Source organism: Numenius arquata, chromosome 12, assembly GCF_964106895.1.
Source record: "Numenius arquata chromosome 12, bNumArq3.hap1.1, whole genome shotgun sequence".
Taxonomy (NCBI): Eukaryota; Metazoa; Chordata; class Aves; order Charadriiformes; family Scolopacidae; genus Numenius; species Numenius arquata.
The window spans coordinates 35047736-35075599 of record NC_133587.1 but is presented as its reverse complement, the minus strand read 5'-3'; the positions used below and the strand labels follow the sequence as shown (position 1 = coordinate 35075599).

Genomic DNA, 27864 nt, shown 5'->3' with positions numbered 1-27864 from the left:
GATTCAAAGTTGAAGAGGAAAATTGTAAAAGTAATCTGGATTAAAATCCCAAATTGTGTGTTAGCACCTAGGGTATGAGATGTAATGCCTACAGCTTTTGAAACACCTCTGATATTCAAATATTTGGAAGAATATATGGTAAAGTGAAAGAATGAGAAATGACAGGCCCCCTAAAAGGAGCGGGAATATTGAACCGTCCCATAAACACGTGCCCTCAGAAGGACTATGTTTACTCATCTGCTTCTGAAAACCAGAAAGATTATCTGAGCAAGGATGCTTACATTGCCCAGAAGAAAGAGCCGTAAGACACACATCAATACTCAAAATTTACTAACCTGAGGAAAAGCATGAATTTGTCTGAACTTTGGAATATGTTATGAATTCTGTCTATTTATGAAGGAGAGAAAGGCAAAACAGGACTTGATTTTGGTTCTTTGAACTGAAAAACTCATTTTGGTTAAGCTTTAAATAAATGTTCAATTAATATTTCAATTCATCATCATCAATATGCCTATGCTGTGATACTGAATTACATCTACACAAGACAAAACCCCAAATCTTAATATTTCAGAAGTGTGTTTTGACCTTCACTGCACATAAACCTGATATTCTGAGATGGAATGCTTGTATTGTTAAAATACTGGTACTCTACCTCTTTATCGGTTCTCGCACTGGCTTCATGCACTCCATTGTCTGTAGGACATGAAAAGCACAAATACATAGTTATGAAGGAAAAATATCATATATGAAACAAACACCACTTATAGACTGCTTTGTAGTGGTGGCCTTTTCATGCAATTTAAACATTAAGACATCAAAGCTGAAAGGGCAGAGTAAAGAGCACTGTATAATTCAGTATTGTCATTCTAACTCCACTTCGACAGCAAATTAATGCAAGATCAATAGACAGAGTACTTCAAGAGCCAATGTAATAGTGTTATTTTGCTAATTAAGTGTCCAATCTTCATATCAGTTTATCAATATCTAAGAAAAAAACACCAATAAAATGGTTCTAGCTTACTGAATGGACATTTACATTAAAGAAAAAGGAAATATATACACCCCTCATACACACTGTGGTGGAAGAAAAAGACTTATTCTATAGCTATCATCTAGAAAAACATGTTACAGTTTAACTACAGTGATGATATGCAAGTCACACCATTAACCTCAGCCAAATAATGTTGGCTATTTGGTTTATGAACTGAGTCTTATTCATCTCTCCCAGCATGATTCAGGTCAAACTCTCAAGTCTGCTCATTTTAATCTACACAAAGAACTGGCAATTAAAATAACCAGACTATCCCTAACTAGCAAGGATTTCAGTATATCACCATGAAAAAAGACAATAAGTTAAATCACTGTTTGTCCCTTATATCATATTTTTGATGTCCTAGATATCATAACATTCCTAAAATAGAGAATCGTTAAGCGGTAACTTATGTCCCACTGTGGTATCGACATTAATGTCAATTACTGTAGCTCCTGAATCTGCATCACCAGGAAAAGATGTGTCCAGGCAGAAGTAAATAACCATAACTCTTTTATTTTCCTAAGCAGGAAGGGAAATTAGTAGTTTTCTACCTGTACCTGTCTAAGACTTTCTTCTGCAAATAACTGTGCTACACTAAAGAATGATTATATGTAAAATACAATTTTTCACCACATATTTCAAAATACATTCTTGGAATATAATAATTTTTCATTATCATTTTGTTTAAACATCTCATTTTCAAGAAAGGGAAATTAGACCACACAGCATAAAGCAATATGTACTTCAAGATAATTGGGTGTGTAGGTTTATCTTGTTTGTGAAGCTTGAAGACCAACGGTTCACAAACAGATGCATTTTTGATAAATAAAGTATCTGTTGTATAAAGGAAACAACAAAGCTAAAATTCTACACCCTTCAGGGAAAAATACAGAAACTTTCTGTCCTGTCCTCTTTCAAACTGATTTTAAGAAGTCTAGCACTATTGTGAAATGATAAAGAAAAGTTAGGGTAGATATCTTTTGCTGTATTTAACTCTTAGAATTAATACCTGGTATGGTAACACTATTTTCCATTAATCCAGTCTGAATCTCTGCCCTTCCTTGAGCACCTTCTTTCTTCATTTGCCCTTCTGTTTTGTCTTCTGTAGTTTTTCCAGCACCGTCCTCTGTTTCTTCCTGAATGCCAACTGTTTGGATTGCATTGGCAATAGTGTCAGCGATCTCATCCAGTTCTGTTGAGCTGAGATTCTCCACATTCACCTGGTGTTTCTGTAGGTCCTTCAATACATCCTTAATAAGTGTCTCTGGATCACAAAACAACATAAGTACAAGATTTAGCTGAGTATGTGAAACGTGTTTGTATCAGTATCTTTCGTGTTTCCTAAAAGATAGGTTTTCCTTCATGGAGAGCATCTGTTTTCCAAAAGAGTGCATAAACATTCACGCTGCCATTTTTATAAAAAATACAGTATTATAAATGAATGTTAGAGTTTATAACCAGGTGGACCCATGCCAGGCACTGGGGAATGTATGCCACTTCAACCCAGCAAGTTGTCCTAGAGAGAAGGGTATAAAATTGTCACCTTTTCTTTCCAAGAAAAGCATAGCTTCCTAGCCTAAACCGATTCAAAATACTAAAGACAAGTGTTAAGGTAACTTAACTTTTTTTAGCTGCACTAAGACAGTGCAAACAACACTACTGCTTGTTAGACATCGGGTTTCTTTGGTGATTTGCTTTTTGCAAGGTAAATAGCTACATAGATTTCTGGGGGAAAAGAAAAAAAAGAGTCACATAAAAAAAAGAGTCAGATATTTTGCCTTTCAATCAAAAAGCTCCTCTTCGATTAGAAGTGGATATGGATATATCTCTATTACATACATGGATATGTAATGGACAAACCTTCTAAATTGTATCAATTTCTCTTGGAAAATATATATTTTGTCAGAATAACCTGACAGAAAAAACTAAATTATTGAAGCAGAGCTAATAAAGTCAGGAAAGAAAAGACAGGATATATGTCAGTTCCAAATAAAAACTAAAACTTTTCAACTAAGTACATAGATACATTGCAAGGCACATCACAGTAGGAATAAGTGTTCTTGCAAAACTGCTTGATTACCTGACATCAGTGCATCTGCAAAAGAATGAAAACTGTGATGACTTCAGTGACTTTCTTTTTCAAGAGCCATTCATCCATTGACATGGAGAAATCATGACATGCAATAGCTACCAATCTATGAATGAAATTTTGAAGGTTTTTGCAATCATCTGCAATAATAGTTTCAAAAGTTCATAATAATTTTTAGTGCAGATTAAGAATCCACCTCTGTCTTTCTAAACCCCTTGTAAATGTGGAATCGCCTTAGAAAACATCTATGTCAAGAATTAAAGGTTTCTGTCATAACAAACATCCGCCAATTTAAAACAAAATAAAAGAGAACATGTCCAAAACATCTGATTAGAGCCTCGAACATGAGTTTCTCACAATTCAGATGAGTTTCCTAACTATTAAATGATACTGGCTGCTTTAGGATCACTTACTCACATTTGTACAATATTTTTGAAGCATTTTTTATTTGTTCAACTTCAGAACAGAAACCACATTTCTTTTCCCCTGACCTAGAACCCCTGCTTTCTAGCCATAACACGTTGAGAAGAATGTCATTCAGTTACTATGATTAGGAAACACCTTACCAAGAAATTGGATTTATGAAAAAAATTCAAAAACATCTACACGCCTAGTAGCACTATTTTTTCACAATTTAGACTCTGAAATTCTAAAGTTTACTCAGTGCTAATGTTACTTAGAGTCCTGAAAGTTTATCTGTTTTCTGAAAATGGGACCAAGATTCTTAAAATACTTCAAAAGAGTGGTTAGTAACACTATGAATTTCAGCAAATGGAACAGCATAAAAACAATTGTGTCATTGAGTAAAAGCTCACGTTCAAACAATGTTCATGCATTTATGATAAAACAATCTAGGTCAAATTACACCAATTTAGCAGCAGTTTCAAGACAAAGTACATCTAAATTCTGATTTGAAAAATCAGCAACCTTAGGCTTCCAATCTGAAAGCAAGCTTTGAAACTCAGAAAAATAAGTTGCATTTGCCTGCTAAATTTTATTTAAGTTAGTTACTGGCCATTACAACAATATTTGAAGACAAATCTTAAAAGAGAATTGTGTTCCAGGACATATATAATTAAAAGAGCCATATTAATGTAGCACTACTAGATTTTTGTTTATTTCAGTTGTTTCACAGCCAGATATCAAGACCAACTACTACGATACTCAACAGCACGCAGTCAATATAGCCTTGTTATTTCCATTTCATTTCTTTTTTTCCAATCTAACTTTCCTCTGTACCAGTCATGTTAGCCAAGTCTTATCTCTCCAGCCCACTTCCACATGTTCATAGTCAATAACAAATCAGTCTCCATCTCAAACCAAATGGAAATGGGGGAACAGGGTGGGGAATCACATGAGAAAATGAATGGCCCAGATAATGCCAACAGGCTCACTACAGGTCCTCCTAGTTCATTAAATAAACCTGTTATAGAGGGGCCTTCTGCTCCTCTGATGCTGCTATTCCTGCCATGGCCAATGCCACCTGGGCATCACTGAGAAAACAAATTCCTAAAGACTTGTGTCAATGTGAGTAAAACTTGGCACCGTATGTTACCTTTACTGAAGAACTACAAGTGTGACTTAGAATGTCAAGGACCAAAGGTGACAACCAAAGCCACTAAGTATGAGGAACATCATGTTTTCAGTATACTGGGAAGAATAGTCACCATAATGTCTGTAACAGCCTGGTGAAATGGAGGTCTGCATAAAGAGTCTTGCTAACTTCATGAGGTTCCTGTTACGATGTTAATATATGTCCATGTGAAATATGGGTGTTTCCACTTCTTGTTATGGCACTTGTCCATGTTTTTATATCATTTCATATTATTGGATAAGGCTGACACAGAAATAAATATCAGTGCATCTATTTACAAACACCTTTAGGCAATTTAAGGAAATGATGATGAATTTATTAAAATCAGAACGTATTTTTGGAGAAAGACCAAAAAAGCAGATGGATACTGCAACAGCACATCACTTAAGCAGCACATGTACTCAAATGTGCATGTACCTGTGCACAGCTCTTATGCTCTCCCACTGACCCCTTCTAAATAGAATCGGCAATGCTCAGCCATGTTTCACAGAGCTTGAATGGCCAACCAGATTTCTCCCTTAGCTCCAGCTTCCAAACGGAGGAAGGCAAGTTGCCTTTCATAGTTGCCTGAGAACCATGATAATAGTAAAGGCGCATATGTCTTAGATGATGTAATATTTAATATCAGCTTCACCAGTAGATTTCCCCTAGTAGGTAACAATAGCAGTTTAGCAAGGAAAAACAGCTTTTTATTGTACAGCACACAAATCATGCTCCATACCCTGTTGACACAACTGCCAAGGCCGGCTGGCCTGACCACCGGATGGTATGGCAGCAGTAATTTTGCTACCAGTCCTAACAGGGTGGTCTGTCATCTTCCACCCCGTCACCTAACTGACTATATATTAGCTGTCCTCAGCAGCACAGACTGGTCACCACAGCTTTGCAAGGCAGTGGACGTACAAACATATCTTTGCCTATAAACACGGAAGTTTGTTATTTTTTGAAAAAAAGATATCTGAATTACTAATTTTGTGACCTTTCCAAAGCAATGGAGAGATGCATTCTGTAACACACCAAAAATGAGTAGACTAGAACAAATCACTTAAAACTGAGCCAAATTCTGTATATGGCTGGTGCAGAAGACAGATTAATGATTCCACTATTGCACAATGACTACAAAGGCAGTACCCACGCACATCACGCTCCTCCTAGAGGTAACAGTTTCCAAATCTGATAGAAAAATAGCTCCACATTTCCTTCTCTTGTATTTCTCCCTCAGGGTGCCTTGTTAGCTAATTTACCTGCCACTGTTTTGCAGCAATTCTCAGTGCTAATCTGCTCAGTACCTTCTGGATTGTTCTCTCAGTCAAGTTCCTTTGTCTAATCCCGTGCCAGATGCAGCAGAGAATCGAGCCCATGCGACTGCCCACGTGCTTTCCAGTTTTTTGAACAGTTCTGTGGTTTAGAGAGTGCAAGAGAGAAACCACCCACAAGAATACAAAAGTCCTGAAGCACTGGAGAGATTGGAGAAAGGTTAAAAGCAGAAAGAGATGGCATGGTCAGCCTGGCAAATCTGAATCCGAACCACCATCATTCCAATGGACAGCACTTTAAACAACAAATACTCTGGGGTCTGTCCTCACCACTTCCTTATAGGACTATTAAGTGGCTCAAAAATACAAAGGAAAACATACTTTTTCCTACTCAAATGATTCACAATTTTATGTCTATGCAACATTTAAAAGCTAATACAAGGGAAGAAGTTCCTACAGGGCACATTATGTATGTGAAGTCAAAGCACTACAACGCAATGAAATGTGAAACATGTTATTCCCTCTAAGTGTTAAGCATTTTTTTCCCAGTTGGCTCCTACTAGGAAAGGTGAAGTGGAACAGCTGGAGGATAATGAAACCAGCATGTGCCTAGTTTGTTTTGAGTCTGGCAACAAAATTGTCTAACCTGTGCAAGAGACTCACAGTGCCACCTGGATTTGATTTTACATTATAGTTCTTTCCTTGAAACCTATTATGTCTGGGCACCATACCAAGAATGCTTTCACTTCTGAGCATCCTTTAGATTGCAAGCATCATCTTTCCTCTGCTGCAATTTTGACATTTCTGTGTGTTGTGTTTTAAAAAAACCCAACAAAACAAATCAAAGAATGTATAACTTTATGGCTGATAATAACTACAGAAGGGATTCAAATGAACCCTCTTACTTATTACCAAAACCCATTGGGATAGTGGTGACTGCAGTGTAATAGATGAAACTGCTTGGCAGTGGCTGAGGATCAGTTCTTTCATTTTTCAGGCATTCTGAACCACTGGAATAACATCAACAGTTAGGTTAGTTTAGAGAAACAACAAAGTGAATGAGAATTATTTTCTAAACTCTGCCTGATCCCCAGCCATGACGAGAAAACCCATCTTGTCTTACAAAGCAGCGCTTCAAATATATCACAGTATCCCATGAGACATTACACTCCACCTTCATTTAAATATTTGTTAAACTATCACATACAAAAGAAATCAGGATCTCATCATAATTAAGCAGCATTAGCCAAAAATGATTTAAAAACAGCAAATGGGTTGTTTGGTATAGAACGTCCAGCTGCAACCCCACCTTCTTGTATTACCCTGTGTCCACCTATCCACATAATTGACAGACTTGTCCCCTCTCTGTGTTCTGTGCCAGAATTTATTTCAGTGTTAATTTCTGTGTCAAACAGAAATTAATTGAATCTCACCCATGCTCTTTGAATTTCTAGTTAAATACAGAGAAACAGAACAAAACCAGGCATTTCTATATTACCTATATATAGTGTGGGATGCATGCATAAAAGATTTGACAGCAAAGATATGCCTATAATTATGTGTTGTTTGTAAAGTGCTTTGAAAATATAACACGTTACATAAATGCTACGTCTTACTGAGTGCCATATATTTCTGCATGCATATGGAAGGTGGGTTGAAGAATGTGGGTAGATGTTTGCAGGGAAAGAGTAGTTAGAATGCTGAACATTGTTATTGTAAGTATTATGGTAGTTATAAATACGCCAATAGAAGGAGATAGATCAGAATGTCTTTATTTTTTTTTTTCCTTTTTCTCAAAAATGCTCACTGAACATGGGGGAAACTTCAGATAAGTTAAAATAAGTAAATATCAACTTTACCATCCACTACGCTCAGAGGGTCCTTCGGATCATCCTGGGAAGCAGATTTATGATTCAGCATTTCAGGGGTTGGCCCCAGCACCCCAGATGCAGGTCTTGCCTGGAACAGCTTCTTCATTTTAAAATCTTCTGCTTTTCCTTTGGCAAAAGTTCCATCAAAAGGACTGACTTGCGAAGAGTAGAATCTATCGGCGTAAATGTGAGACCCTTTAGTCCTGCTGTGAGAGCTTTTATCATTGCTTTGAGCTGACAAGTTCTGAGTGATATATGCGTGCAGAGCAGCCATCAGAGTTTTTTGGTCAAGCCCCATTTCTGACTCTGGCGATAACTTGTCTGGTTGAGGCTGGGTGAAGGTCCTCCCATGGAGATTCTCAGCGTGCTGTTGGTGGGGTGTTGATGCATGGGCCAAAGGAGGTGCTTTTTCTTTGGGTTTTTGCATCATATAGTACCTAACAGGATCATTGTAGATGTAGCTCTAGAGAGAGTAGAAGGTGGAAAAAAAAGACTGGGTCATTATTGCTTTGTAATGATTATTGTTATGCAGGAATCATAGGCATAACCTCTAGTGTTTTACCCACCTACAATAATTAGAATCTGTAATGCATGTGAAGATTGCAAACCTCAAACTGGTATGTTTGCTTTAGAAGCACTATCACTTTAGTACAAATTCTGCAAAACAGTTTATTAAATTATTAAATAGCAAAATAAAGAGATTAGAGAGAGAATGATACAACTCAAACTTGATGTTACCTATGCATGCGCTATTTGTATTCAGTCAGACAAAGAAAATTCAGTAAAGCCACTTTCCCTTTGCTTTTTAGTAGACTTGTGACAATAACTTTTTTTTGAGGTTACTTACCAAAAGCTAGCAAGCCAAATCAAAAATATCATTTTTTATAGAACACCAAAAAAGCGAAACAATTCTTTTGTACATATATTTTGTTCTATTTTAAATTAAATCTTTTATTTTTTCACTAAATTAAATCTCTAAACAATATGTCCTCTGACAGCATAAAGAAATGTAAAAACAGCCTTTAAATTGGTTTATAATTCCTTTGTTATTTTCAGGTAAAACAACTCATCAAATTAAACAAGAATGTAAAAAATGTTTCAATCTAGCTAAAACCATGTTTTTGTTGAAAAAATGCTTGGGAAAAAGCAGATAGGTGGGCTGGCACTGGAGTTTTCTCTTTTCAGTTTCAAATTTTCAAGGATACACTTGAAATCCAACAATGTAAGACAACGTCTATTGTTTTCATTGACTTTTTTTTGTTGTTGGTAGTGATGAAATTTAGTTTTGAGGACAAATTATAAATTCCCCTTAAGTACTTTAAGCCTCTATCCAGCACATAAAACAATATACTCAGTATTACATTTACTACAATTTAATCTGAGACATTTTTGTATGATCACAACCCAAAGGCAGGAATTTTTGTTTTTAATAAAGCAGTTCTGCCCTCCCAAATAATTTCAAAAATAATTTTCCTTCACTCCTTGCTAAATACAAATTGGAAATGGGAGGTCTATTTATATTCAGAATTATTCCAATTAAATTGTTTGTTTACAATTCCTTCAAGACGCTTTGCTGAAGTTGCATCCCATACTGGATGTATGTTAAAGAATGGGTCCTGCTTCTCAGCTGCAGTTTCTTGGTTAAACTGTCATAGGAAATGTATTACAGTGTGAGAAACTTAGGACAGGGATTATTTCAGCTCTCACTGCTATAACTTGTAGCGGATCTTGTGTCCCTGTGCACTGATAGCGTAATGGCTTAGGACAGAAAAAGCTGCAAAATACATAATAGAGCGTAGAGACTATACAACCCAGAGGAGAGCAATTAGTAGAATCGGGCCAAAAAAATCATTATTTATATATTTCCTAATGGACTTTTTAAACACAAAATAAGTAAAGTTGATAAGCTATTCCAGAGATGAATATAAACTTTTAGATTTTATCTAGGTCTTTATTTATGGACAATAATTTTGCTCTCCATCTGAACAATTTTATTTCTTCTGATAACAGTCAGTTCATTTTGTAATATATATTCATAACCCCTGCTTTCCAAGAGGGTTATCCTCCCCTTGAGACAAGACTGAAGAGGTTTACTCCGTGATTCCATATCATGATTTGTAGATTTATGGCTGATGCAACTTCATTTTAAAAAAAAAAAAAAAAGGCACTTTGGTGTCTTTGGCTTGTGATCCACCAACGCAAGGCTTTTGACTTCTGCAGGTGGTCTTTAACATAGAAATGTGTTTTGTTAATGCCAAGAAATCGGGCTAGAGTAAGACAGTGTCAAAGAATATAGAGCTAGAGATCAAGCAGCTTTGTGTATGAAATATTTTAATGTCCCCTGGGAACTGTATCAAACAACATCAATGTAGCTCCGGTTCAGTGCACCAGCTGCAGGGTATGCACTGCTCTGCTCAATACCAAGAGGGGAGCCAGTTGTCAAAATACAAGTTGAACGTTGTTTACATACTTAATAGCAAATCCTAGATGTGAAAACCTACTAGTTGTACATATTTATCTCTCAATTTCAACGAGTCTTTGCATGGGGTAATTAACTCTTTAATGATACACCGTAGAAGGAACTGCAGAGGATGACACAAAGCAGTCCCAGACACACCAGGTAGTTTGCAGAGAATTCACATACACTGCCATCTCCCTTTCCTACTTGCATACCTTGCCATCTTTCCTACCTACTCCGTACCCTGTCACCTTTTGTAAGACCTTCTGGTGACATGGGAAGGAAGAACAGGGAGCTGGGAAAGGGAGAAATACGACGTGGGGCGGGGGGAAGAGGACAATCCCTATTCAGCCATGGAAAGATATTAAGTCAGCTCAATCCAGCCTGTGTAACTATACCCTAACTTGGATCTTTGTCCTATATCCAGCTGCCTCTTTTGCCTCTAAAGCTTTACTAATAAATGAAGTCTTAGGGGGAGCAAAACTGCTAGACAGCCTCAAACCACTTGTGAAAGATTAGGGTCAGGAGATGGAGGCGGGCTTTTGATGAGCTATTTAACAAGTCCAAATATCCTTTAACATTAACAGATGTGTGATTTCCTGCTCTTGCAGACAAGTACATGAAGAAAGAATACATAACAAAACCACCAAGTGATTTTACACAAATTGGATATAAAGAAGGGCCAGTCCTGGGCTCAGAGCTGCACCTCTATCAAGAAGGGGCAGCCTCTCAGCAGCTTGACAGGTCACACTTCGGGTAGTAAGGGATGAAATATTAAAAGTTCTAATTAAAGTACAGCCCCAACAGCTCAGCTGTCTTCACAGTGCACTCAGATACCAGCCCATCTGATGTAGCTTAGTCTGACTTAATTAAAGGGATCTCGCAGCTGTATGGTATGGCAACCCTCAACTTGCAGGATAAAAGATCTCCTTCCTCAGCCCTCCCACCTCATCACAAACAAAACGCAGCATCAAAAATATATGTGCCAACTGAAATATGCAAGGTGAAATCCAAGTAAAATTGCAGCATGGATAAATACAACCCTAGACTATGGGTTTGTGCTAAGTGGCACGTGAAAGAAACGTGCCATTTTTTACAGAAAAAGACAGAAGAAAAATATCTGTTATATGTAGATTAGAATCCAGTGACAATTTACATCTTAAGTTATTAATAACAATTGCAGAGCACTGCGACAACCTTATTTGAAGTGGTTTTGCAATCTAACCTCCTGAACCTTGTTAGTTTGAGTTACTTCCAAGTTAAACAGCAGAATCCATGGCCAGTGAAAAAAAATCTGTAAATTCCCTTGTTGGTGCCTTTGGAGAAGCTGTTAACATCATAGAGAAGCAGAGGGAAACAGGGAGCAGGAAAAATTTAAAAAAATATGAATTTGTAGACTGATTAAACTGGATTTATATAAAGTACTGCCCGTAACTGAAAACAAACAAACAAAAAAAACCCCAAACAAACAGACAAACACGCAATGTGCAGAACTAAGAAAGAATACTCTAGTTACTATATAACTGGTTTATACTGGATGGGGTTAGAATACAGGTCCCTATTATTATCAGGAATAATTTTATTTTTAATAGATAAGATATTGTTCAATTATGTCACTCATACGGCACTTTTTAAAAGTACTCCGAATTGCTAAAAAACTGAGTTTAAAAAAAATCTTATTTCTCCATCTGCACAAGATTTTCCTCTTATTCACCACCTTTCAAATAAGCTCTCTCAATAATTCACACATTATCAAAAGAACCCACACACTAACCTTTCTGAAGACGGAATTGTTAGGGCAATGTCTTGTATGGTTTAGGTATGTAAGTAACTGACATTTTCTTCATGGAAGTTCACAGAAGGGCACATTAAATTACACCCTGCAGATCCACTGTACAATAGTCTATGGGCTACACATTTTCCTCCTTTTTTTTTAAAAAAAAAAAAAAATTAAAAAAGGGAGCAGGATTAGATACATACAACCCAAGGCACAGATAAATGCTGTTCGATTTATCCACTAAAGGGTAGACTGATTTGAATATTTTGCCCAAGTGCAGAAAGAATGGAATTAAATTTATGACAAAATACTTCCTTTCTTGAGGACACATTTGCTAAATCTTGAAGGTATACAGAGCTAACAAAAATCCCTTAGGAATGCATAAAGAAGAAATCTTCCTCCATCAATTTCATTTAGCTTTTTCTGTTTGATGCATTTTCAGATATTAACTCATGTTTGCTACCACCTAAATTTGGTTGGACCATGATTCTATCTACAATACTTAATTTACTGTGCCTGTTTGAGATAGTGGTAGTATAAAAGAAAAACACAACAAACACTGCAACCAGGCCCTCCCTTACCAATGGTGGGGTAAAATAAAAATTTCCAAAGGCTACCAAAAATTAAATGATCTCATACTTTAACTCACTGTGTGGAGTGAAAGAAGTTTACCAGAAGCAGTCTAGATACTTTGTGAACCACACACGCTTGCCTCATGTAAACTTGTTACATGGGAAACACATGTACCCAAGGGAACCCCAAACTAAATAGGAGACAAGGGGCTCTGCCTGGTTGCTAGATCAGAGTGTGGGCTGTAAATTTATGCACCTGATTTATATTTATCTTGAGAGAAATCCAGCCAACAGTGTGAACCTGAGGGCCAAATGGGTGTCATGGCGTGGATTACAGTGCAAAGTCCCTGGGATGGAGCTGAGTCAGCAGTACAGCTGGGTCCTTACAGCACCACAGCTAAAGTAGCAAGACCTACGTTAAGAAAGCCTTAATTCTGGTGAGCCGCTCTTCCCATACGGTGCTGGACTGTCAGGAGGATATCTTAGCAGCCTTCCAGCTAGCTTCAAGCTAGCTGAAGCGGGACCTCTGCTTTACTAGCCTGCACGTGCTGTAGACGTGACGTTACACACTCTGCACCACATTCAGTGTTAACTTTGTCTGAAAATAACAGGTAAAGCCAATGAAAAAAATACAATTTTCTGAGCAATAGCGGAGCAAAAGAGGTTTCCACCAACTGATAATGACCTTTTCACTTACTACAGATAAGGATATTATACCATGCAATAAATCACTGCATAAAAAACAAGAACTTGTAAGATTAATTCAGAATCCAGAAGCTGGTAAAGAGGCCAAACCAGTGACTCCTGCAGCAATGGGATAGCATCAGACCACGGTCTTTTCACAGATTTGCAGGCTTAAGGTAAGAGGCACCATTAGAGTCCTCTTATCTGACCTATATACACTATTAATTTTCTGTATCTATCTCCCATTTTCTTTCTGAGAATGACGTCTTTGAAACCATCTAAGAACTACATCAGAGAAGTAAAGACGGCAAAGACTGTTAATGAACACCCTGTAGTTTGCAGTGTCAAAAGCTTGATCAAGCAAAAGGGATACTCAGAGTCTCCCTTGATCAAAACCAGTGATGACTTTTCTTCCTAATTCTGGTTGTAAATTTGCAGTGTAACAGGATTGTCTGGGATCTGACTGTATACCATTCAACAATCTACATTGCTGGAATTTCAGGTGACAGAGATTGTGAGCAGTATATTTTACTGCTCTTAAACAAAACAACCCTCCAAAACAGAAGAAAAAAGAGGATAAATGCATTGTTTTCTTTCATGTATAAGTTATTATTTAAGAAATTCACTTTTAAGTTTCAAATGTTCCCATCCATTCTTGGTCTCCTTTGGGATGCTGTTAGCTGCATGCCTACCCTTCAACCTCTCCAACAGATTGTCCTGCATGAATAATTTTTATCGTTAGTTGCCATTTCTTGTACTGCTGAGGAGCTCACTAGCTTTAGTCTTCATAGCTAACTGCTGGTTGTTCTCTCTGTTTCTGACAAATCTCCATCCTATGGGTTAAAACAAAGGTTCTAAAGTATTTCCTTTGGTGTAAAAGGAGTGCCAGATTGTTTTTCCTCAGCATTTATCATTTGCTCACCACAAACACAAATGCTAGTTTTACATATTGGGTTATATGATAACCTGGCTTGCCTCCACATAGGAAGGGAGCAGAGAAAAATGATGGGTGGATGAACCCCAATAACCTGATCAATGCCAAGGGGCCCCTGCCCTGAGTCCTCTCTGGGTCATCACAGTGAGCCATCAGCCATGATGTCCAGGAGTGTCACCCACCAGGTGGGAAAATGGGAGCCTACAGGGGGGTGTGACTCCTTATGGGATGCCAAGAAGAGCATCTTGTCATTGTACAAGGCATATTATGGAATGTTTAGAGAAAGGACCAGAGAGGGAACGATCAAGGTGGATTGTGGAGCAACTGTGGTGAAACAGAGGGGAAAGGAAGTAAAAAGGGACCAGTAGCATGTAAGCAGGCTGGCCAGTATGCTTGTCTGACAATGCCTGGTGTCTGATCACCGCAGTCTGTACTGACTTCTCAATAAACGCCATTTCTAACTATTATTCTGGGTGAGGAGGTGTCTACTCTGTGTGCATGTGTGTGTGTATGGTGGTCTGAGTGCCGACAACCAGAGTCAGACCACGGGTCCCATGGTGCCTATTGGCAGTACCTGCTCCAGTAGCTGGCTATTGGCTAGATGTGAGGACATGGAGCTGAAGCAGCTTCACCTCCATCAGGCTACATGGTTCAGCAGCTCCATAACATTACTAATAGGAACCAAAAAGTGACAGTCAGCCCCCAGTGGCTGGTAGAAATTGTGCAGCATGGCGATCAGTGCTGATAGATATACCAGAGTTTACCAGCTTCCTGCGTCTGAGAACAGTTTGCTCATATGTCAATAAGTCTGTTACTTAAGGTTTCAGTGAATGATGTTTAAACACATTTTCTGTAGGCATATGCTGGTATATTGAGCTAACTCATTATCTAAAGATGATTTACATAGAAACATGAAGATCTTCATCTGCCAAAAGTTGAGCACATTAGCACCAATTCAATATATTTATAACTCTAACATATGAATCTAGAGACTACTTTTACCAAAGAAATGAAAGTGAATAGAGATCTTCAGGATCCATGTCTATAACATTTCTTTACAACTCCATTAAAAGCAACCACCCATTCCCTGGAAAACTGCAAGAGGTTAGGTGAGGGGGTTTCTTTCCCTCATAAAAAACATCGGTTGTTGCACTGTCCTGAATGCATACACCAGCACACTCACACAGAAGTTAGATAACATAAGTTTAAATTTGTGTGAACTCTACCCTCTCATTTTATAAGTATGATCTAAAAATAAATATGGAATACGCTTTAAAATTTGTACCAGCTCCACCATCTTCTATTTACTGAGCCCAGTGTAGTGAAGTACAGTGAGTAAATATTTGCAAGACAAATAGCAAGCTTGCAGGAGAAATTACAGAAACAAACGCTCCAAATACATGGTATTTGGCAAAAAAGGAGTTGATTTCAAAGGGGTGGGGAGGGACCTGAAAAAGAAGAAAATCTTATTGTCCAGTCAGTATTCAAGATTTGAAAACTGTCAACCTATGTTTCATCTGGAAATTACTGGAAATTAATGGATTTGCCTTTTAAATAAGCCTCCAGGCCTACACACATCATTTGTAATATCATTTCTACAGCATTTGTATCTACAAATCATGGTACAAATAATTAATCATTACAAGATTACAAATCTTTACAAGCTGTGTGATAAGTGAAATTATGATTTCACTGTCAAGATGTGGACATGTGGTTCTAGGTAAAGACTTGAAAAGCACAATACTGGCACTAGAATCTTCACTTGCCAAATTATTAAGCTCAAAAATAAAATCACAGCTCACATGTAGCTTGCCAAACTGTGTATTTATACCGCAAACAACCTGGCTGCAGTTTTACTAGGCTTTGTAGCCATGATTCTGTTGGATCTTCAAATGTATGAGTACCATTCCTCCCAGAAAAAAATTGCTATCTAGACCAGATTTGTGCAGGATGGCAAACAGGACAGAATTCACAACATTTAATTTTATATATTTAAATTAGAATGGATGGATCACAACTTGGAAATTCCTTTTTTTCCTCTCCACTGCTCATAAAATCAGTTTAGGTTGACTGGCACCAATGCAAATGTCCGTATTTGGTCAAATGAATTCTGCTCTCTGCTACGGGGTTTGGTTTTTTTCAATAGCTTTGGAGTTGGGGTTATTTTGTCGTTGTGTTTTCACTTTTTGGAAGAGGATTTTAATAGTTGTATTTTACTGAAAAGAGCCATGGAGGGGAGAACGATCCCAAATATTAAATACTTATCTGAGATTTGAGGCTTAACTTCTAATCTACAGTCCACCAAAAAATTCTTGCACAACCTCAGGAAAGCTGTCTGTGAAACAGGGGTCTTAGTTCTTCCCTACTTTGTAATGGCATTAGCTAAATAAATACATGAACACTTGTGAGACGTTCAGGTTTACTCTAATGGTTGTTGTATAGATACGCAAATAGGTGGGCAATTCTGTAGCTTCGAGACACTCCTTTATCTCCTGATATTTTTATGAAAGTGCTTATGCATAGGGCGAATTACATTTTTCTTACTTATACATAATGCCACATATATGAAATATTAAATGTTACATTTATATAAGCAGATTTTAAGTGTATACATTGCAGAAAGGTTTTTGCCTTTTAGCGGTCAGCCATCAAATCAATTTCTAATGATCTTCATTCAGTAGTGTATTTTAATCAGTGTTAGATAAATAAGGGTACCGCTTTTTTGAATTAAAGCCCCAGATTAAAATAAGCAGTGACTGCATAATTTCTTACTAGATAATCACAGTAATGATTATTTGCAGATAAGTTCAGAGTACATCTTTGAGCCCTTGTTCACTCAGATTTTCTAAAATAAATAATAATCCTTTTTAATAATTATCACACATCCCAGTTCTTTCAGGAGATTGATTACAAAGCATCAAACAATTGATTTTCAACCCAACAAAGCTATGAGTACTCTTCCCTGAATGTGAAAGGGGAAAATAGGTGGAAGGTTCCCTCTTGTACTGAGGACTAAAATACAAGCTTTAGCAAATGTCTTGTCTAACCTTCATACCCTTCTAGATTCCAGCAAACTGACTTTGCCACAATAACTTTTATTTTCACCTTCTCCCCTTTCAGCACCATTTTACTGCTTATCTAACAACCCGCCATACCCCTCTGCCACTCACCAGTGACTTTATCTGTTTCTTTTTTCCTTCATGATTCTGCAAAGACCTTTAACTTTATTAGAGACTTCTTTGACGTAAAGATTCTGCTTTTTTCCTAAGCCTTTGCTTTAAAACTTTTAAGAATACCTGAGATTCAGAGATTTCTGCAACCACAATCATTACACATAAAGTTTACCTTGAAAATTAATGTAAGTAACTAAAATCCAAAGAAACAGAAGCAGCAGAAAATGGATGAAGCTCCCTGAGGACTCAGATAATTTTCTCTTCCTCCCTCCACTACGTAGTAGGGCCTGAATGGCACACCAGCCTGCAGAAGACCTTAGCAGCAGGTAGGACCCGTGTCTGAAGATCTCAGAAGGAAGGAGGAAGGAACAAAAGCAATTACACGCATCTTCTAGCCCTAAAAACCTGAACTATAAATCAGAGACCCCTACAACAAGAAATGCAGCAGTAGCATAAGTGCAGCAGGCACCTTCCTTACTCCTACAGCCTAGAAGATTTCCAAGAGGAGCCCACGGAGCACAGCAGTGCACTTTTGCAAGCCTGTGGTATTAAAAAAAATTCACAACTCATACTACTAGAAGGCATAAGGATATGTAAAAATGATACCTAGTTCAAGGAATAAACAATTAGTTTCAGCTGAATTATTTTTATTTTCTTTCTGATTTTGAGACTTTTAAGTATGTCTGGATCAAGTTTCAAATCTTTTATCTTTCTGTGATGACTGAAAAATTATTCTTGGTCAGTTGAAAGCAACATAATTGAAATCTCCTGTACCTATTCAACTGCAGGCATTTGAACTTTTTAAAAAACTGTAATGGAAGATCACCTCTCAATGCCTTGGTGAAAAGTAGACAATAGGAGTATTTGTTTCCATACTGATCATTTTTGCTGCCTCTCTTTTTTACTTGGTTGTAAAGGCCGCTGTGGACATACCTATTTTTTTCTTTTTCCATCTCCTTTATTTAAAAATTTCCTCAAGGCTTCCCACATGCCCTGCTATGCAAACGCTTACACAGAGCTCACCAGCAGGGCTGCCGTCAGCAGCAAAGCCAGCAGGCTCTCCTTTTACAGCTGACTAGCTTTAGTAATATCAGCTATCTGCAGTCCCTTCGAACCCAACAAAACTCTGCCTCTCTGTTTCTGTAGGAATGTCAACAGTGTAGTGGTTTTTTCAGGGTTTTGGGTTTGGTTTATTTTTTTCTATAAGAGAGGGATTTGCTCTAACTGGAGGGGAGAAAAGCAGAGGAATTCGCACATGATTTGAAGCCTCTGCATTTCTTGCCTCAGTATATAAGATAAAACAAGCTTTCTCATCATGTGTATGTGCCTGATTATATGTTTTTTTCCATACTAAGTCCAGATTTGGTAGAAAGGAATAACAAATATTGATAATGCAGCATATTGTCAGTGGTAAAACCTTCATTAAGCTCAAGTGGGGGGAAAAAAATCCCAACCCAAAAGGTCACTAGCTAATGCTTAAGTAACAAATGCCACCAAGTGCCCATTTTCTGAACAACTCTTTTCAGCTGATTCAAAGTGAAATGTTCTTTATGACTGGAATCCTCAGGAAACAGACCCACCAAATCTTCTGATTTACTACCAATGACAGAGTCATTATCAAATAGTTAGATTATTACCTGCAGAAGATACTCTCTAAATACTGAGAAAAAACTTTGATGAACTTCAAGAGCTTCAAAAATCACTCAGAGAAGCTCTTGCAATAAATGGTAGACATTATAGGAATTTTGGTCCATCACACGATTTAAGTTTAATAGTGTTATTTCTGTCACTGTTCTATCAAGCCTCAAGCTGACAGTTTTTTCAACCAGGGCACTATGAAAAGAGTTACCTGTTTTAGGTCTTGCTGTGTCTTATTTTACAACTTTATGCATAACTGTATGTGTGCTCTCTTCCTGATAGCGTTGAAGCTCTGAAGTTTTATTTTGATAATACACATGAAAGATAACAGCAAAAGTAAAGGCCAAAAGTTTATAAATGAATGTGATTAATAATATTTAAGTTTAGATACTGAATAACATTTTTGGAGTATAACAAATATTTTAAATCCTCTTTGCCTTTTTTTTTTCCTCTCTTTTACTCTTGGCGAGAGTCCTCTGATGACAGTTTTGGGACAAATCAGATTTCACTCAGGAAGTCTGCCTATAAGCACTAAATTTCTGCAAGATTCAGCTATACTTCATAGCAGGTAAGGTATCAAAAACACCAGAGTAGTATTACCTCTCCTACTCCCCAACAGCAAGAATGAAGTGACAGAGGTAAATATATACTTGAAAGAAAATTATTTTTAAGAAGGGTAAACTTAAAATTGCAGCTTTTGGGACTTTAAGCTGGGTAAAGTACCTCTTTCTTATCCTTATTTTTAATCAGAAAATTGCAAGAAAGTTAAAAAGATAAAATTGTTGCTACGATTATTTAACGTAGGTTCATAATTTATCCATATATGAAATACCAAAATAAGGTACCAAGATTTTGTTGAAGAATGCAATTAAAGTGAGTAAGATAGCCATTTTCAATTTCAAGTGGTATGATGATATCAAATGCAGCTCCTGCAGTTGCTTTCCTTCCTATTCTTTCCAAATTGTTAAATTTTGCATTTTTTCTGCTTCCTGGAATCCTGCTTTCTCTTTTGTTTCAATGTTATTCCATTAATGACATGATGAGTCAAGAGACAAACCCAGTATCGTCCTTCTTTCTTTTTAAAGAATAGCAGTTGCATTTGATTTTCAGAGAACCGGGAAACGTCTCCAGGATCATTTAAAATTCAATGATTGATTTCTAAATTTTAAGATAATTTTCCTTCTTTTTTTTTTCCTAATTTTAAATTATAGGTAACCCATCTGACTCAACGTCTGTTGTTTTAAAATGCTCCTTAGTAAATAGAAGTGTACAGTTTGCTCCTATATGTGATTCATTTCCAGATTTTCTCCTCCTTATCCCACTCCCCCAGGCTTCAGAGTACCCATCTCCATGGCAACACTCGATAAGGTTGGTGGGTGGTGTTATCACAGCAGGCTTCCCCACAGAAGGTCTCAGCCATATGGATTATTTATGAACTTGCATGACAGCACCAGACCCACTGAAATACTTCACGAGCAAGTTTTCTTGTCTCTGAAAATCAGTGATCCAAAGCAGGGCATCCTCACTGCCGTCAGCACCTGTGAGTAGACAGTGGAGGAAAAGCACCACAAAGGTGGTCACTCATCCATCCCAAAGCTGCCTTGTTGCTGCCTGCAAGTTTCTCTTACTTCAGATGAACACCTAATGACATACACCATAAATCATAAGTGTTATTTACGCCAGTCAGTGAAATTGGAAACTTGAGGGTCCTGACAAGAATAATAACATTTCAGTTATACCATGACTAAATAGTTGATACAACTGATACTGTTGTTGGGAGTTGCTATTGCAGATACACTGCAGTAGTTCTGTGTCTCTGAGCTAATTCCTGGAAAAAAATAGCAGTTTGGCTTTGACACTATATTTTCTTTGCCTGATTTTTTTCCTAAAATGTCAGTACATTTTTAGCTAAGGTTGTTGAATTTACACTGTATTCATACAAATATCACATACCAATTTTTTGAAAGGATCACTATAATAGCAGCCTATTTCTTTAAAATAATAGATTTCTTTGGATAAACACATTTTTTGAGCAAAAGATGTAGGGCTATAAGGGTCTGTCATATATAAACCCTTCATCCAATCATTTTTATAAATTTATCAAGCTGCATCTTAGAGCAAGACAGATTTTCCCTAGGAAAAAAAAAATAAATTGTTTTAGTTCTCAGGCATATGTGGGTTTTTTAAACAGAGCCAATACTCAAGATTTAAGGTTGTGTTTACTAGCCATATGTATATTTATAATGTATACATATGAACCTTAATTGGTCACAATGGGCTTTTTTCATGATCAACAAGAAGTAGGAAAAGTTGAGGCACAATTCATCAGATTTGTTATCAAAATCTGCTGAAAGATTATATTAATTGTACTGTAAGCACCAAAAATTCCCAGGGTAGTGCTGCCAGCTTTTTGGAGAGAAGTAGTTCACGTACGGTACGAAGCTTTTCAGATCAACCGGTGACGATGTTGCAACCATCACCCCACTCTTCCTCCTTCCTCACATATAAACTGTCCCATGTTAAGGTAAAACACTCCGGATTAGAAGAACTGTATTGTTTACAATGTTGAAGCTGACCCGACTCTTTTGGAGAGAACTTGGTTAGTGCAGTTATGATAATCAGCTGGAGGAGGCAGTAAGAAACAATGTCTGGTCTTAGGACAGAAGGGAAAATTGAAAAATAAGGAGAATTCAGAGAAGAAGGAAACCAAAATCCCAGAATGCAGGAACCACATTAAAAATACTACCTTGACTGAAGCTTTGTCATTAGTCTTCCTTGGATACAAATTTGTAGCTGCAGACTGGGAGAGAACACTGAGATATTTAAGATATTGCTGAAGAGACTTGGCCAAGTTCACATCATTTTCCAGATCATAATTTCTTTCATTATTTGCATTCTGTTCCAAAGTCCTGCACAGCAAAAGCAAGGAAAAGACAGTTACTGGTCTGTACAATCTACAAAGTGCCCAACTAAAAAGTCACTGTTTTATACTGCAACGCACTGAAGTTAGTTCCATACATAACAAAAAAGTCATCCAGAAGCTTAAAAACCACAAAAGTATAGAAAATGCAATGTTTCAGAAAAAGCAGCCAAAAAGTCTTGCACTATTAACATTTTATTGCATGAATCAAAGTTAATGATCCAACAGTAAATCAAATAAAATGCCTACATCAAGGCAAAGCCATATTCAGAAGAAAAGAAAATGCTTGTAAAAATAAAATATGCATGATTAAATTGTACCCCAAAGAAATATGAGATGGTTCTAAGATTTTAAAAAATTGCTGGATGATGATGAGATTCAACTGCAATTTGACCCTGCACCAATTTACAGAATAGTGACACTACTGGATGTGCAGAAATAACTGAGCAAGTCAGCTCCAGCAGAAGGCTTAAAAAAGGAATAGCTAGATGGAAAAAAGTATTTCTTCTGGTCTTTTTATGTGCCTGGGATTCACAGAATAGCAGTCTTTCCTGACTGGTTTAGACAGATCTTGGTGACGTTTGCAAAGGAAAGCTAAAAATGGGATTAAACAACAACAGTGTAGAGGTGTTTATATGGGATTCAGAGCGCTGTGTGCAATGAATCTGAATTATTACCAGCTCTCCTCATCTATCTCAACAACATGTCAATGATGATGATAATTTAAATGTCAACATCAGTAACTATTTCATTCCTTGTGTAAAAAAGCAGAGAGAGGATTCCCAGTCTGCTTCCTTCCATGTGAGTGACACATTGTTTTGAGGGAAATCACCTTTTTGGTGTCACCATTTTCTACCCACATGCCCACACACTTCTTCAATGAAGAACAATTCCAGGTGGAAGAGCTTTTGAGCCCAGGGAGATGAGGCATCATTTGACTTTCAGCATCTCCACACGACTATAAGCAAAATTTTATTCTACCAGCCCATGTCATGGTGCTTATGTGGGGGCACAGCTTGAGGGAGTACCATTAAGTCATTTTCCAAATTTTGGGTTTCATTACATTACTTTATGCACAAAGTAACAGACTTCCTTCCATGCTCACAGCTGTACCAAATGCATGTTCTGATGAATTTAATGCCAATAAATGTAATTAATAATCTAGTTTGCTGTGATGGCCTTGCAACCAATAGTGCTCACAAGGTTGCTCACTTTGAAGTACCAGAAAACCCATCAGGCACAAAAACTCTAGGAAAATGAAGGTTTACTGCACAGAGCACTATAGCGATCTTGATATAATTTACCTGAAGTCTTGCTTCCTTCTCATGCTGTTCATATTTTTGTCTTATTCCAGAGCTCTAAATTCTGCTTTATCACGGAGAGTGGACATGCAGGTAACATTATCCACCTCCTTTTTATCTTAAAGCCAGACTAAAACTGTTCTGCAGTTTTAGAATGAGCTGGGCAGTATGCCTTCAACAGAGACGAACTAATCATGGAATCATAGAATATCAAGTTGAAAGGGACCTCAAGAATCATCTGGTCCGACCTTTCTTGGCAAAAGCACAGTCTAGACAAGATGGCCCAGCACCCTGTACAGCTGAATCTTAGAAGTGTCCAATGATGGGGAACCCACCACTTCCCTGGGGAGATTATTCCAACGGTCAATGTTTATATCCAAAGAGGCTCTCATCATAGAAGGTATCCCACTTCCAAACACTCATCTTTCATTCATCAATTAATTCCAGCACCTATCTTCTGCTTTCTTCGCTAACTTTGACAAGAAAGGGAAAATAGAAATACCAGACCAAATTCTGCCCTGAGGATATCCACTGGAGCTAACGGGAACTGAATGCACAGATAAAACACAGTATTTAGGTTAGGCTTTCAAGCCATTATTTACAGTACATAATCACTCACACTGGTGGTAGAAGCAAAATCTGAGGTCTAAGATTTCTCATTTTTCTTATGGAGACAGTAATTATGCTCAAATTGTGTTTAAATTCCACATTAGATATAATCTTTTATGATAAAAACTTTTAAACATTTAAAATGTAAAAGCCTAACAAAGCATTGCATTTTATTTGATGACAACTTTAACAAAATCCTGTGAACACATCTGAAAGATTTTTAAGAATTTTTGTAGTTCACCAGTATATCAGTGTTGTCCACCTTGTTAAGACAGAAGGAAAAATGCATTAAATGAGCTATTATTGCAACTGAATTAAAATATTTCTTTTAAATTTGACAAAGTGATATTGGAAAATGGATGAAAGACAAACATATAAAAGCACCCGGTGAGTAGGAGAAATGACTGTCAGCTGAGTTCTTGTGCACTTATTTGGAAATATTTTCAGTTTTAATTTATTCTGAAAAAGGACTTTGCATATAATGAACATCAGGGTATAAATAGGATATATTAATAAATATCAGGGTATAAAAGGACCTGGGAGTGTTAGTGGACAGCCGGCTTAACATGAGCCAGCAGTGTGCCCAGGCAGCCAAGAAGGCCAACGGCATCCTGGCCTGTATCAGGAATAGCGTGGCCAGCAGGAGCAGGGAAGTCATCGTGCCTCTGTACTCGGCACTGGTGAGGCCTCACCTCGAGTACTGTGTTCAGTTTTGGGCCCCTCACTACAGGAAAGACATTGAAGTGCTGGAGCGTGTCCAGAGGAGAGCCACCAAGCTGGTGAGGGGTCTGGAGAACAAGTCCTATGAGGAGAGGCTGAAGGAACTGGGCATGTTTAGCTTGGAGAAGAGGAGGCTGAGGGGAGACCTCATTGCCCTCTACAACTACCTGAAAGGAAACTGTAGAGAGGCGGGGGTTGGCCTCTTCTCCCAAGGGAATAACGACAGGACCAGAGGAAATGGTCTGAAGTTGCGGCAGGGGAGGTTTAGATTAGATATTAGGAAGAATTACTTTACTGAGAGAGTGGTCAAGCACTGGAACAGCCTGCCCAGGGAGGTGGTGGAGTCACCATCCCTGGAGGTATTTAAGAAACGTGTAGACGTGGCTCTTCAGGGCATGCTCTAGTGCCCGGGATTGTTGGTTTGTGGTGGGGTGTTGTGTGTGGGGTTTAGTTGATGGATGCTGCTTGCTTTTTTTTTTTTTTTTTTTTTTTTTTTTTTTTTTTTTTTTGGGGGGGGTGTTGTTGTTTGTTGGTTTTGTGTTGTGTTTTTTTGTTTGTTTGTGTGTTTTTGTGTTTTGTTTTTTTTTTTTTGTTTTTTTTTTTTTTGTTTTTTTTTTTAATGTGGTTGGACTCGATGATCTCAAAGGTCCCTTCCAACCACTAAGATTCTGTGATTCTGTGATTCTGTGAAATACAATAACATATATAATTATTTATCCATGGAAATAATTCTGTATTTCCTACAAAAAACAGCACTTTAGAAGCTTTTTTTTTTTTTACGCAAATATCTAAATCACTGTACCTCAGATATTACACCTTTCTAGAATATTCTCAATTAATAGATACCACACTTTTTAGAAAACAGTTTCTCCCATTTAAATCCTGTAAGAATCTTATTACTGACTTAATGATGGTTTTATTATAGAAATAATGCTATACCCCATTTCATACATTGAAGTTTGCTGGAAACATTTGTGGTTTTGCCTAATTGCACCGATGAACACAACTGACATTTATTCCCTGTGTGCAGAATGGACTTCTTTCCTTTATCTTGGATCCTCTTTCAAGAGCAGGGATTTTTGAAATTTAATAAGGGCCCAGGAAATACCACGTACACTCCAGTTAGCCACGAAAGAAAGAACTTTCATCTTGAAATCAAGCTCCGAGTTTCAGCATTTTTTTAAAGATGAAATCCATGTCTTCTGTTCCATCACATTTTATAGGCACTAATTTAGCCTAAGTCAATTTACCTTTCAAGTGTCTGAGTCTATTTTCTTGCTCTCACTAGCTCTGTGGGGATTAATGACTCATTAGTATGACTTCATATTGTCTTATTGCACGTTACCCTTAATAAAAGGTCTTTCTGCCATAATGTTTCTTTGATAATTAAATACCTACACTAAGTTGCTTTTTTAATTATTTAATATTATCTGATAAGATTTTAGCAAGCGCACTGAGCACACTGAGCACGTAGCAAACTTTATCAGAATCTACAAGATGCCAGAGAAAAAGTTCCTACTGTTCTCTGACCTACAGAATATATTGCAAATGGACAACCAGAAAAATCAATTAATGCTTTAAACTGTTGGCACATAAGATAATGCTTTCAGGAGCACAGCTTGGTAACTTCAGAAAATCCATCCACAATAGGAACTGCTATAAGTGGAACACATTTGAAATTCTGATGTTCCTAAAGTGTCAATATACAAAATGGATTTTTTTTTTTTTTAATGTATGGTTCTAGTTAAAAATACAAAACAGCTAACACCTGATCACAACAGGAAATCCTAAAAGTGATCATCTGTTCTTAGGCTGCAAACTGAATTATTTTTATATCTTCTTTTATATTTATTTTTATATAACTATGAATCTGGAACACTGCAAAATATAGCCTTGATCTTGTGGAAATATGGCCTATTTTGTCTTACTCTCATGAATAAAAGTTTTAAATACACTCATTCTGTAAAAAAAAAAATCATTACAAGATATTAAAAATAATTTCTGATACCATGTACAGAGATTAATCCATGCAGTAATGGCTTTTGCGTATTTAAGCAGCGAAAATATGTTTATTGATTCAATCAAATGTTATCACCTTTATGATAATATATAGATCAGAATCTTCTTTAGAAGTCAAGTTTCTACCTTACTGCATTCCTGAAATGTATGGTGCAGGGATTTTAAGGAATAAGCAAATATCTGAAATACAGGGTCAAATTCTGTGAATTAAATCAAAACAAACTGAAGCAAACACAGCTGAAACCACTGGGCAGTATCAATTACACAGCATTTTTATTTCCATAAAAGAGCAATCTAAAAAAAAAAAAAATGGTTTTGCAATATAGGCAAACCACATACTGTGGCATATGAAGATCTAAAGTCCAGCTTTCAGTGTACCTTGCCTATTAAGGCTAGAAACTCAAGCTTTGTCCCACTAAGAAGAAAGTTTTCTAACAAAAAGTACTTCTTTCAATTTCACTAATTTTGAGATTGCATTTCTTAAAATCATGTAGGAGAAAGCAAAATTTACCATTTTTAACATTCCTAAAATTTTATGCATTTTTAAATGTCACTCTGAGGTTTGTGTGGTTGGGTTGCACTTAACAGCCTGTAGGACAGAATAGATCAGGTAAAGGAGTATATTTATGTATGTATCTGTACATGATGATGATATAATTTAAGGTCCTACATCCCTATCCCTCTGCAGAATTACAGATATTGTGTCTCTTGTCACCAATAATTGCTAAGTCGCCCCTCGTTATCTTTCAAGCCATGGGGAAAATGGCTTCTATAATGCAAGGAACAGATAGAAGTGTGTCCAACACTGTTTTCTGTCATTGGAACTTGCATGAATCTCTCCTACCTGGACAAATTTTGCAACTAAAGCTGAGAACCTATGGAATTTTAATAACTTACAGCTATGTTTTTGGAAGAATATGAGTTTGAAAATATAATTAGTTCCTCAGAATATCATTCAGTGCTGCTTCTTGTTTCTTTTTGTTTGCTTATTCCAGAATAAAATGTCTCCTGTGGATGAGCTACTGTCTAAGTCTGCCTTTTTAAGCCAGTCATAAGTAAAACTGGCAGAACTGAGACTAGACACTGCATAACTGGATGAAGACCTCGTGTGTTCAATTCTGACACCTAAATTAACAACAGAAGGAATATTTTATTAACTTGATGGTAGTCAGAAGAACAGCATTGAGGGTTTTCATTCACTCTGTCTGCTGTTTTG

At 37.1% G+C, this 27864-nt stretch overlaps 1 protein-coding gene across 1 annotated transcript in view; it reads right to left on the bottom strand.

Moving 5' to 3' along the window:
* The window catches only part of PTPRN2 (protein tyrosine phosphatase receptor type N2), a 654118-nt gene that overhangs the window by 393392 nt on the left and 232862 nt on the right, over positions 1-27864 (bottom strand). The window contains 4 exon segments of the mRNA XM_074157635.1: positions 653-693; positions 2043-2297; positions 7832-8306; positions 21826-21988. Of these exon segments, the coding sequence (XP_074013736.1) occupies positions 653-693; positions 2043-2297; positions 7832-8306; positions 21826-21988 (934 nt within the window).